This window comes from Cydia strobilella, chromosome 3, assembly GCF_947568885.1.
Source record: "Cydia strobilella chromosome 3, ilCydStro3.1, whole genome shotgun sequence".
Taxonomy (NCBI): domain Eukaryota; kingdom Metazoa; phylum Arthropoda; class Insecta; order Lepidoptera; family Tortricidae; genus Cydia; species Cydia strobilella.
This window is the reverse complement of record NC_086043.1, coordinates 3,334,681-3,348,658: the sequence shown is the minus strand read 5'-3', so window position 1 is coordinate 3,348,658 and position 13,978 is coordinate 3,334,681. Positions and strand designations below refer to the sequence as shown.

Here is a 13,978-nt window from a genome sequence, read left to right as displayed (position 1 = left end):
AATGCTTGTACGATAATACAGATAAGCAGAGTTCAAACCTAGTGCAGAGAGCATAGTACAAGCTCCGAACGTGGATTTTGTGTGTTGTCGTTTACCGTAATATGTTTATATAAGCCATTTCCGAATTTTCCGATGGTAAACCAAAATATTGTAATTTTATTTGCCAATGTTTGGTTTCGTTACATATTTGACGATGACTATTTCACGGAATGGCATCATAACTATTTCAGACTTGAACTGTTTGTTTGCATTAGAATTAAATAGGCTATTACTGAACCGGTGAGCTCCATCTTAGGCCTTGTCTTCACTTTCCATCAGGTGTAACTAGGGCCAACCGCCAGTTTCAAACAGTCGTCGTCTCGCCATCAGACGAATCAGTTCAATAAAAAAAAACAACAAAAAAGTTATGGAAGCTGAATTATAGATGTTTTGAGTATATAAGTACATATTATATGTATATATCGTAGTCTAGTACCCCCAATACAAGCCTTATTGAGCTTACTGTGGGACTAGGTTGATTTGTGTAAATTGACTCGTAATATTCATTTATACGTTTTAATTTAAAAGTAAGCATTAGGATTTCTTACCGGACAACACACACTTAGTTTACTATAGAAACTATCACGTGATCACCAATCATGCCTCGGCCCGGACCCGGACCGTTCTAGCGAAACCTATCCTTAATTCTAAAAAAACGAAGTACCTATAGTGTAAAGTAGATAATCACAGGAGGGAAACTATAAGGAGCAAAGAAGGGAAACTCAGGGCATCTTGTGCAAAGGTAAGTTTATTGTTTAGTATTAGCAGTAGGTAACGTACATTTTGGGATTACGGGACTTAATAATACCATTTTCTACGTACCTTTCTGACTTCTGACCCCGTAACATGATTAGCGTTGTCGTAGTACGATTCGAACAATGCTTATAAGATAAGATGTCAGCGATACGGTACCAATTTATCAGGTTAAAAGTAACATTTCTTCAACCACAAACTGACAGAGTCTTCTCCGAGACCACGGGGACAACGCCGTCCTCGAAACAACGGAGGTGGGTTTAATACTTATTTTACGCGATTAAGTCCCGTCGTTGTAAATAATAATGAGTAAAAATCGTGAAAGTTTAAATCAGTGTTTCACAAACTGACAGATCAGTATCGTATCGCTGTGACATCTTATAAGCATTGTTTGATTGGGTGCATACTTTAAATGGTACTTGACATACATAATGGATTTATAATTAACACAAACAGTTCGCTTTTATCGCATAACTTGATAACTAACAAAGTTGCATTTAGGTCGCCTTATCCAGTACTATATCTTTGTGTTGAAAATAAAGATCTTTGATCGTGCTATCCCTTTTACTCGTACTTATATTGTCTCGCATAGAAATGAAGGCGGATGATCATAACTCGTAGTTTGCTTTAGAGCGCAAAAGTGAATGAGTTAGACCAAGCTTAGATAAGTCTGCAACGATTTTGATAGCACACGCGGTGCAAGTGTTATTTTAAACGTCAAACTTCTATGAAATTATAACGTACAAATAACACTAGCAGTCTGGCACTGCGTGTGCTATCAAAATCGTTGCAGACTTATCTTGGTCTAACTCTAGTGTTGCAAAAGTAATACTTAGATGAGGCTTTTTTTTAATTTAACGGAAAAAATACAAATTCACCGCTTCTGGCAAGATTTCATAGGTGCGAGATTAGTCGTATTAGGTAGGTAGGTGTATTATTATCTTTATAAATCCAAATAAATTAGGTTAATAACGCAGTGCTCAACACAGATGGCGCTAATACAAGTCGGTTACAAATGACAAGGAAAGTTTTTGAGGTCGAATTAATAATTAAATATTGTTTATGATTGATGTAATATATAGGTACCTATAGTTAATAAGTTCGTGAACACTGACTAGTTCATGAACACTTAAAATTCTATTACTTTGTCATGACTTTTTAAATAAGTACGTCGTTTTGTTTCCTAATATCCTCTTTGAAAATTATAAACTTCATTTCTTTATTTTAAAAATAAAAACATAAAATAAATCCCACAAGTTCACACTTTTTCGAAACTTTCCCGTAAATTGTACTTTTGTAGCCTGCTCCACACCAGTACGCCACAATCCTCCTAATACCCACCCATACAAATGAAAATCAATTTTCCATTGAAATTTTAACCTATAGTGCAGGGAATAGAGTTGATTTCGATTTGTTTGAAAAATTAACGAAATAAAGTAAATGCAACTGTTCCAAGAATATGATTTAAATTTCATCGAACTGAAGAAATCCTATAGGTAGGACCTTAGCCTCCTACTATTGGGATCTCTCTTCTTCTTTTCATCCTGTTACCCTCTGCTGGGGTGTAGGGCTCGAATCATGTTCTTCCACTGACTCCGGTCCTGGGCAGCTTGGGCCTCCTCCCACCCCATCCCCAATACACCCAGCTCTTGCTCCACAGAACGGCGCCAAGTAAATTTAGAGCGACCATGGTTCCTCTTGCCGGGCATCTTCCAGGTCAGAGCCACTTTTGATAGGTGGGTGGCAGGTTATCTGAGGATACGTATTCTGGCAAAGAAATAAATTCTATTCTATTCTATTCTATGGCCAATCTAATGCCATTTCCGCGTCTGGATCTCCTTGTGTACGGGTGTTTGTCCGTTTATTCTCCATGAGCATTTCTGATCCAGTTAGGCCAAAAGATACGCAGAATATGCCTTAAGCATTTTTTCACAAACAATTGGAGTTTCGTGCGTCGAAGCGCCGGTGGCCTAGCGGTAAGAGCGTGCGACTTGCAATCCGGAGGTCGCGGGTTCAAACCCCGGCTCGTACCAATGAGCTTTTCGGAACTTATGTACGAAATATCATTTGATATTTACCAGTCACTTTTCGGTGAAGGAAAATATCGTGAGGAAAAAAAGGTCAGATGCAGTCGCTTTCGTAAAAAACTAGTACCTACGCCAATTCTTGGGATTAGTTGCCAAGCGGACCCCAGGCTCCCATGAGCCGTGGCAAAATGCCGGGACAACGCGAGGAAGATGATGACTTGAAGTTTCGTTATTAGGTCTTTGCGGACAAACCAGGTTTTGCACCCGTCCACTATTGGGATAATTAAAACAAACTACGAATAACATAAGTAATCATATTATTTATTGGTTTTAGCTAGATTTACTATGTAAATGGAAGCAAAATATGTACATAGGTACATAAGAAGTCTACTCATATTATGTATAAAGTCTCTTTGATACACAGAACTAGCATAACAGTTTAAAAATATATAAAACAAAAACTGTAAACCTATATCACTAAAAAGCCGCGACCGATATGCAATACTTTAAACTCTAAACTACTTATATACCAACTTAGAAGGTAAACTATCTAGCCCTTTACCTACGGATGTCAACTATAGTTGATCGAAGATATGTTCATGTTCAATATTTTTTTTAAACAAAACGAGACCTTGTGTCTTGGTAATAGCGGTCACATTATGCATTGGGATTAATATAGGTGCAAAGAAAAAAATATCATAATGTTTCGGTAAATGGCTCTGACATAAACATATTTTTAAAATTACCGCGTTTTTGCTGTCAACTGAAGTTGACACCCGTACTGCAGAAGCGCAAATAATTGAACTCAATATGGCGGTCCTAGTGTTGTTTTATATTTCATCGACTTGTTGTAGGAGTGAGACGTGTGGGTGTTTTGAATGTTATTTTTAGTTTTTTGACTTTTCTTTGTCCAAATAGTTACAAAATTTGAATATAATATTTTTTTTTACTAAAAACAACTTGCTGAGCTTCTATCCCGTACTTACAGAAATATCGACAGTTGTATCGATATGCGCACATCACTATTTTCGTCAGTAGCAGAGATTTGTTTCTATACAACATTTTAAGTAATTGATTTTTTGCAATATTTCAATAATTATCATCATTTAAGTATTTAGTTGTGTTACATATATAATAAACTAATACTTTAAAACTTAATTTTGAGAAATTCGCTAATAGTAATTTAAAAAAATTTCAATTTTGTTAGTGATTAATATTAAGCGTGAAATAAGAAATATTAGTGAATATAAATACACCAAGTGATTAGTTATTAACTAAACATATTCTACTTAATGTGTGTGTGAAATTTCAAGCACGTAGCTGTAGTACTTCAAAAGTTACAAGTAAGTGAAATTATGTCAAACTGCTGACTCTCGCCAATACATGCCCGTATTGAGAGGTGACTGGGTGTTCAAAGTCCCCGTAGGTAAAGGGCTAGACTAGATGTTTTGTAACTTGATAAAGTGCCAAATAGTGACATCTGTTCTTAGAGGATATAACCAAACGGAGAAGCCATTAACAGGCGTTATATCCGCTCTGTCGAAAATAGTCGGCCAATGGTCATACACAATGTATGGACAATGGACTGACGTTTATCTGACATGGCTATTTTGACGTTACGTATACATTTGAAGTTCCCCTCCCCCGCAAAAATTGGCAGACTTTTTTGTACAACAAATTACAGACAAGGCATCTCCGTTGGTTATATCCTCCAAGCGTCTGTTTCATAAAAACAGTCTAGTCTGTCTAGTAATCTTACATTAGAAAAGATGTCGCTAGGCATTCTTGTCAGGTAAGCTTTAAAGCTTTGGTCGGCTTTGGTAACTCGAGGTAGTGAGATCGGTTGGCTCTTATGCTAGACTCTCTTCTATATTGTCTTTGGTTACCACGATAGTTATTCATTTCTTTTTTAAATTGTTCCTCTTCTAGTCGTGTGGGTTGACGCCAGCGTCTACGAACGATAAGACGATCTTGACGACAGGGAATGGCACTAGCCACATGAAGTACTGAAAAAAAATCATACTAAGGTTTTTCGACAAATATTCTAGCCGGTTTCGGCCAAAGTGAATGGATGCACTGGATTTGGTTTGAAAATTATTAAATAAAATAAAAAATACTATATTAGATTACAGTGGTTACTGCTCCACTCTCCACCCATATCTCTATCCTTATCCTGACGAGATAATGCATTTTATCCAGGTTTATCTTCGTCGTACACATGGATATAAGTAAAGGGAGGCGTACAGCTATTTGAGATTTTACACTGCGATCTCTACATACAGTTTTGATGAGCGGGGAAAAGTGTGACATTGGTCTTTTCAGACACCTACGATATTTAGAGTCCTCTAAGCTATGACTGTCCCTTACCTCTACGGACAGCATCTTTTGTCGGCAGCGTCTGCGGTCTCCACAATTTGAATTAATGAGATAAAGCAATGCTTTGATGTTTGGAAGAACCTACGACTTTCAGAATAGGTTATGAATATCCTTACCCTGACAAGGTAATGCAGGTACCCAGGTATGGATATTTCTCTAATCTCCCGTCGTACAGCATCCACGATTTTGTCAGCAGCATCTGCAGTCTCCACGGTTTTGATGAGCGCGGGGAAGCGAGTCTTCGGCCGGTGGCAGAGACCCGTGTTGACTACGAATGGGCAGATGGTGGTGAACTTTAGCTGGAACACAATTAAAAAACTTGTTGTTGCTTTGTAAATCTATACTAGCATTATAATATGCGAGATTAAGTATTTCACTTGTCCAAGATCTTTGTCCAATGTGCATTTGCGTCTCACATTTTGCTTAAAACGATCTTGGACAAGTGAAATACCACCCTTAGACAGGTAACTATTCGCGTCATTGAATAATAGAGGTGGTATATGTGCCGTAATAGCGGTCAAGTATGAAGCAAGCAGTAACAGCGGGGAAAGTTCTGAAGCCTATAGGCATATATTGTGGAATACGCGACTTACTCCACTAGCATCCCTCGGTTGGCTCTGAAGCTCCAGTGCTAGTGTGTCCATGATGGCTCGGGCAGCGAATTTTGAGCCGCAGTAGGGCACCAGGTTAGGTACGGGCAATATGCCGGCCATGGACGACATAGCTACAATGTGGCCGTAGTTACGCTCGAGCATGGCGGGGAGGAAGGCTTGGATCATCTGGAAGCATATTCGGGTTGTACTTTTAAAAATGTGGTCTTGAATAAGTTAGGTAAGGTCAATGCGAAAATCGTCTATCAGGTTCCGTCTACAAGCTCTATAGTCGCTTCTAACTGTTATTTGTTCACATACCCCACTGGCAGAAGGTCGGTAGACCACAAGAAGCGAAGCTGCTCCTTTCTGACTGATCTAAGCGAAGTTGCCCTGACAGTCTTCCCTACCAACATTTTTTATACCAGTCTTCCCCACATTAACCACATAACCATTATTGACATGGTGGAGCGCACCTCTTTCTCCGACCACCGCAGCATCTGCTTGCAGGGCATGATGCCGGCGTTGTTTACCAAGATGGTAACATCCACCTACTTCTATGGTTACACGCTGTTTGAATATTTACTGCTTCCCGATCTGTAACATCCGCCCTACTAGTGAAGTAGGATGTTAGGTACTCACCCAAATGTTGCCATTGACGTTAATATCCATGGTGGAGCGCACTTCCTTCTCCGACCACCGCAGCAGCGGCTTGCAGGGCATGATGCCGGCGTTGTTCACCAGGATTGTCACATCACCGACTTCGATTGTTACTCGCTGGGCTAGTTTGAATACTGCTTCGCGGTCTGTGACGTCTGCCCTAGAAGGAGTATTTTTTTTAGTTGATAGCAAACGAGCATACTAGGTTAGGTAGTTTCAAATTCGATGAATGTCAAAATATTTAGATCAGATCTTTTGGCGACATGTTTCGGATTCGACCCGCGCTCCCCGCCCCCGTCCCATCAGTGTGCGCAACGAGCGACGAGGCGGGCGGCGCGGGCAGTGCACGGAGTACAACCGCCGCGGACACTCGTGCCTGAGGAAGGATTTCCGACGAATCCGAAATATGTCGCCATAAGCGACTAAAAATAATAGTGAGTGAAACCGTACTGATAAATATTTTGAAATATGTCTCACGATAGTTTAATTTCTATGACTGTCCTTTCCTAACAATATAATATATCTATGCTATATTACCTAGGTATAAATTATTATTTCATATTGGAAAGGCTACGCAAGTACGCAACTATATACATCAATCGGAAGTACTTATTTCATGCCAGCATGTCAAAAAAAAATTTCTTACCTTCGGCTAATTTTAAATAGAAAAACCGAAAAACCCTCCTTTGATCCTCCCATTGTTCCTGCTTAGTCAGCTGGGATAACCTAGCTAGACGGACTCTTATCTATTTATAAATATATAGATCAGATAACAGGTACCAAAGCCAGGTTTCTCAACTTACTCGAATCTGTGAGCAGTGCCCTTAGACTGCTTGATCAAGTCTACAGTTTCCTGGTTGCCCTCCTTATTGATGTCCACACATACGATGGTAGCTCCCAGCTTGGAGAACCTAACAGCCACCTCGCGGCCTATGCCATGTCCTGCCCCTGTAATCTGTAAAGCAAATGGTAGCATTTTTTTATGTGCATTTAAAATTTCGGGTCCAGTCCCCGCGAAGTATGCGGGCGGCTGGATGCGTAAGGACTGGGATTTTATTTTTATAGCTCTCATCTGGGCCGGATTTCCGTCTAGGCCCACAAGTCCCGGGTCCAGGCAACTTACTTACCATCAGGCGGGCCGTATGCTTGATTGCCACCGACGTGGTATAAAAAAAACCTAGAAATGGTTTTGGGATGGAAAAGCCCCCCCGCCCCGTGAAATTCCAAGTGCCTAGGGGTCTCGAAATCCGGGCCTGGCTCTCATAAATAAATAAATAATAACAAATATTATATGCCGTTGACAGGGTCGAATGGAAAAAAACGAGGGGAGACCTTTGCCCAGCAGTGGGACCAAAGTAGGCTAATAAAAATAAAAATATTATAGGACATTCTTATTCTTACACAGATTGACTAAGTCCCACGGTAAGCCCAAGGAGGCTTGTGTTATGGGTACTCCGACAACGATACATATAATATACAAATACTTAAATACATAAAAAACATCCATGACTCAGGAACAAATATCTGTGCTCATCACACAAATAAATGCCCTTACCGGGATTCGAACCCAGGACCATATCGGCTTCACAGGCAGGGTACTAATACCCACTAGGCCAGATCGGTCGTCGAAATCTCATGAATTATGTAACACTGGGATGATGTTATATTATGATGAATAATGATGATAGTGATGACACAACTTCACATTCATCACTATCATCATCGTCATCAACATCAGATGTTTTGGAGGATGGGTGGTATAGATGAAATCTCAACAACCTCTTTCAAATATCCCTTCGGCCACGTGTTCCTCAGTCTTGTAAGAAAAGTCTTGGATTGGGAATTTTAATTCCTTACTTAGTTCGACCATCAAACCACAGGGAATTCTAAAATTCCACTTAGTTCGACTATCAAACCACGAGCAAAGATAGATATAACTCCGTAATAGATGGATACAGTCTAAGGAAAAAACGTGCCTCGAAAAATCACGAAAATTTGATTCTCGATCAGATGGTGCCACTAGTTTTGGCCTACTCTCGTAGAGGGCGTTGACGGTTTCGTTTGTTATTTATAATTTTAACGCATATCAGTGAAAGAACATGGGTCAAAGTCATATAAAAATAATTAATGCAAATAAAAAAAACATTTATCCATATTTAAAAACATTTTAACGTATTTTTATAAATCTTCATTTTTAGTTTTAAAGTATATTGATAGATGGCAGTGAATTTACTGTGGTTACAAAATTTACTATGACAGTACCGCTCTATAATATTATATCCTCTTTGCAACGAGTAATTCTAATATTCCACTTAGTTCGACCATCGAACCACGAGTAAAATTAAGTGGAATTTTAAAATTAAAATTCCACTTAACTCGGTCATCAAACCAAAAGCAAGTAATTCAGTATAGTTTTGATTTTGGGCTCTTATTGCTGTATAAATGCAGTATTTTCCACGTAGCGCCATCTAGCGCCATCTAACTGTTATAGGAATAGGACACCTGAATTTGTCTGGAGATTAATAGAAACAATCTCATTATTTACTTTTGCTTTGTGCATTTTGTTTTTAGTATATAGTTATTTATTTGTTTCTGAGTGGTTTCTGATAACCTGTGTAGGTTCACATGTGAAATGTTTATTTAAATATCTTAGGTATGTACCTAAAGTTGGTAGACCCGGATTAAAATACCGTACTTATGTATAAGTATACCGTATGTAAGTATACATGATGAATTATACTACCTATGTGAATAATCTTTGATACGGATACCCTGATGTCTAGCGATAAGTTTGGCGTCATCAGCTCAAAACAACAAAGTTATCAAAAACAAAGAAAGGTATCGTTCGGATTCACACCACACTATTAGCATTAGGGGGCATCCATTAATCACGTCGTTCATACATAATTGTTATATGATTGTTAATATTGTTATCATCAAGATTTAATCTATCAGTAGGTATTACAGATTAGGGCGTAATTATTTTCCGTCGTATTTTCACGGAAACTTACGAACGTGTATTTCTATTTCAGTCAGTCTCGGTACAAAAAGTACTGACATTGACTGAACAAGCATAACAAATACGAACGTTTCCGAAGAAATACGATGGAAAACAATAATGTACTAGTATTACATCTGTAGCCTGTATCCTGTATCTGAGATATACAAAACACCGTTCAGTCATTGTCATAAGGTGACGCGATGTAGCTACCTACTGAATGTATGGAATGGAATGGTAGAACAGTACATAAGTACCAGTATAATTTCACCCGAAACATCCTTCGGAGCAGGTGGCACGAATGAGCGATAAATGCCTCGAACTAGCTCGAAAATAGTCCTTAACATAGTCGATATAATCTCGACCGTCAGTAGCCAGACTGTGATTACTGTTGGCTCCTCTGCCCTGTAAACATAAGAAAAAATGGTAAAATAAAAAGATATACCTATAGATACAGTCTGTCTATATACATAAGATAACTTTGCACCGATTTTGCAGTATATAATAAATTATGGAACTAGTTACCAAATTTTCATGGTAGCATTTCCACGAAATGTCACTGCAAAGTCCGTGCTCTTTGAGTGTACATGGCACAGACCTAAAATTTATGCTGGAGTGTACCTATAGGTACTCAAAGAGCCTTTGATAGTAACGGCGAATTGTTACTGTCAGGTCAGGTCCCAATTTGCCCCAAAACGCGAAACTGCATAGTGGGCGCCGCTACCACAATCTGAGGGTCTATCAGAAAACAAGAAAATCGAAATTTCGTTAACTAATATCTGTCACTCTTGCAAATTCGACCGATAAAAAGGCAGATAGCGAAATTTCGGATTCGCTTTTCCCGGTTGTTCCTCTGTAAACAAACCGCCTTGATGCACCAATGTCATATTTTATTATCTCTGAAAACTTGTCAAAAACCTGTTAGAGGTACAGTATGTGTAAGTTACACTATGGGTTACTAAAAAGGCTTGTGCTGCACTCTGGTGGCAGAACATTACAGTAATATCCCCTATTAAGCGAGGTTTAGACTAGCAAGAACTTGCATGCAATTTACGTTACATTGCTGACTACTAAGGTAAACTGCATTCAAAATGTTTATCAGATACCGCAATGTAATGAAAATTGCATGCAAGTTCTTGCTAGTTTAAACCTCGCTTTATAAAATTGTAACAGTCACCTGTCGCTTGACAATTGTCGCTCGACATATGTCACTAACAATTGTAAGTACAGGGGCCAGCCATCGAACGGATCGTGACATGTCCAGTAACCCACTCAAAAATGGTGTATCTAATTGGTATTAGGTGCACACTGTTTTCCTTCCCACGCACTGCCAATAGGATCATTTTATATTACCTACCAAAAAATGTTTTAAAGTGAATTAACTTACATTTTAGATCCTGCTCAAACTATGTCCAGTGAAAGAATAATGCTCAATTGTTTACTCCACTCCCCTACTTAATTATGATAAAATAGTTAGGTACATAATCCTTATCGGTTAATTAGTTGGCCGGAGACATATTGATGCATGCGAAATCCATAGGTATATAACTTTCTCTAAGATGGCCCAACTGTTACAAGAAATAATATAAACAGGTAAAATTAAAATTAGCAGTGTCGAGATAATTTAAACATAACGCACACAGAGATTTGCTGTAATTACGGCATTATTAAACTTTATTAGAATTTAAATAATGTTATTAATATTAAAACATAATAACGTAACGCAATGAATAATTATTTTACATCATAATAAATTCTTATAACTCGAATACCGATTTTGAAATTTTTATACTAACAGCAAATTAAATAAAGCGCCATCTAAATGTTACCCCTGAAACTAAATTTCCATGCTGTTTAAGTCAATGAGTAAAATTGAGAAAAAATACAATTTAATGAAATACCTACGCGCATTTTTTTCTATGTCTTGAACAAATTCGAACACCAAATGAGTTGTGCTTCTGAAAAACTCCCTTTAGCTGTCACCATGGTGACAACTGACACTACTGTCAACTTGACAGTTCGTAAACTGAACTGCAGCTGCAGCTATTTGCTTTTATTTCTGTGTTTATCTCAAAATGCGTTAAGTTTAATAATAAATAAACAAAGTGCGTGTGTTTACATTGTTAATTGAGTTAATGTTATTCAAAGAAGTGTAAAAACGTGAGAGTTCTGTGACAAATTTTTTGATTGGAAGTATCGGGACTCGTGCTTTTGTGTGTTGGATATAAGGTGAGTGCATAGTTACCTATTAGTATTTATTTCCCTAAATTTTATTGAAAACCAGTAAAGGTTCTCATCTGGGGACGGTACGCCAACCAACCAATAACTTATTATTATAAATAGCTATATTAAAAAAAACCTTTGGATGAGTTATTAAAACCATGAAAATCTTCATTTTTGTAATGGTGCCTGCTCTACATAACAAAGAAAAATCCTACTATTTAATGTTACACTAGACAGGTTTAGACATTGGTACTCAATCTGAATTTTATAGATTTGTATATAAAAAACACGACAAGTGCGAGTCAGATTCGTCCACCGAGAGTTCCGTACTTTTAAGCATTTGTTTTTATAGCGGCAACAGAAATACATCATCTGTGAACATTTCAACTGTCTAGCTATCACGGTTCATGAGGTATAGCCAGGTGACAGACAGACGGACACTGGAGATTTATTAATAGGGTCTTTTTACCCTTTGGGTACGGAACCATAAAAAGAAGCCTTTACCAGCCATAAGTAAAGCAAAAGCGAAACGTTTTTTGTACATACTAAGGGGGTCGCGTCTTAAAAGAAGTTGACAACTTTATCTAATCATGTACTAATTTTTGTATGCAGAATCTCAGGTTACACAAACTTTTAAGACAAGTCAGAATCAGACCCAAGTCAGATAAAAGACCCAAGTCAGTCAGGAGAGGGCCATATGTACCCTAAGGCCATAAGGGGCCATGTCATGGGAAACTGCAAGCAGAACCAGTCAGTTTTGGACAGCTTAGATCGCATGGTGACAAGTGATGAAAATGCGACCGTGCTAACCCCCCAGGACATCGCATTTTAAAATACACATATGATCACATACAATATATATCTATAGATCAGCCTTATTAAATAAGTGAAGAACATAATGAAATATTGCATCTTTTTACAAATGCTAATTTTAAGTCACAAAACTAGCAACCTCAATACATTCTAAGTAACACTCATTTTAAAATAACATAAAGTTTGACATGAATTTTCAAGTACATCTATGTCTGGTGCTAGTTTTCATTGCTAGAAATTGTGGGGTCAAGGAGGGAACAGTGACTCGGTAGAAAAAGGCCGGGTACAGTGGCTCACTTAACTTACTTTCAAAACGAGAGAGTATTTGGGCGACTGAGCCACTGTTCGAGCTGAGCCACTGTTTCCGCCATGACCCTAATATGTATAGAAGTTTTACATCTAAAATTTCTACTTGCTCTTTTTTCTTGGTATAAAAACAGCAACAAAAGCTAGTACCAGGCGTAGATATATTTAACCATGTTGTTTTAAAATGAGATTGGAATTTTACGAGTAATTGTATCATTGCTAAAAAGCCACCCTTTTTATTAGTGACGAGTTTGTGTGATTCTTAAATGCTTTCAGTTACTTTAATATGAATGGTGGGCTAGAATGTTAACCAATTTCAAAAACAATAATAATAATAACTTGATAAATCCTGTTTTGTTTCGTTTTAGCATAGGCAGCAGTTTTAAGTTCTATTCCGAAGAAATCCAATGGTCTTAGAAAAATAATGAAGAAAACATTTTCTTTTTGTAACATAATTGAACACCATTTAAATTGATATTGATTAGATGACTGTAATGTAATAAGCATGAGTGAAAATGCTAGCAAATCCAGTATTTGATTTTAGGTAATTGATTTATTACAATATCTGCTAATTTGATACAAATTAACATTATTAGTAAAAAAATTAAAACTTTTCTATTGTCACAAAATTTTATAAAGAATTATGAAATATTATTGTTGCTTATGATTTAAATTCTGATGATGAATTTAGAGGTGATTTGTTGTTGGTGTTTTACCATCAATGCCCATTTTTTTCTAGTGTTTTAGGCAATTATATTATATAACTATAAATTGGTTATACTCATACATAAGGAGCACAAAAAATACTTCCATATTTATTTCTTTACCTATAAAGAGATCTGTTATTTTAGACGACGCAATAAACTGGACCTGAAATGAATAACCTGAAACATAAAACTTATACATTTTAGTTTAATATTATAAATATGCAGGTACTTACCTTACCCCTGTTGTTTTCTATGTATGTGTGAATAGTGTGCGCGAGAGCATGCATATGTGTGCAATGAGCCTCGGCTATCGACCAATCATGAGTCAGTTCCTTATACGCCTCCGAGCGATACACGCATGTCCATGCGCCTCTAACACTTACCTCAAAAAGTATCCCCAGTTGTCCTTATTTCGCTCCTCTCCACCTGTGGCTGCAATCGTCGGCTACAGTTATTTTTGATTAATTTTCTCATTGCATTCATCTC

The 13,978-nt window shown here is 37.6% G+C and overlaps 1 protein-coding gene across 1 annotated transcript; it reads right to left on the bottom strand.

Annotated features, from left to right (window-relative positions):
- Positions 1-4,733: 4,733 nt before the first annotated feature.
- Positions 4,734-10,918, bottom strand: LOC134755672 (17-beta-hydroxysteroid dehydrogenase 13-like). The gene is made up of 7 exons (XM_063692211.1): positions 10,831-10,918; positions 9,701-9,848; positions 7,249-7,400; positions 6,428-6,605; positions 5,789-5,974; positions 5,312-5,494; positions 4,734-4,825 (listed from the first exon to the last, which is right to left on the bottom strand). Coding segments are annotated over exons 1-7 (930 nt in total). The 5' UTR covers positions 10,833-10,918; the 3' UTR covers positions 4,734-4,744.
- Positions 10,919-13,978: the final 3,060 nt, after the last annotated feature.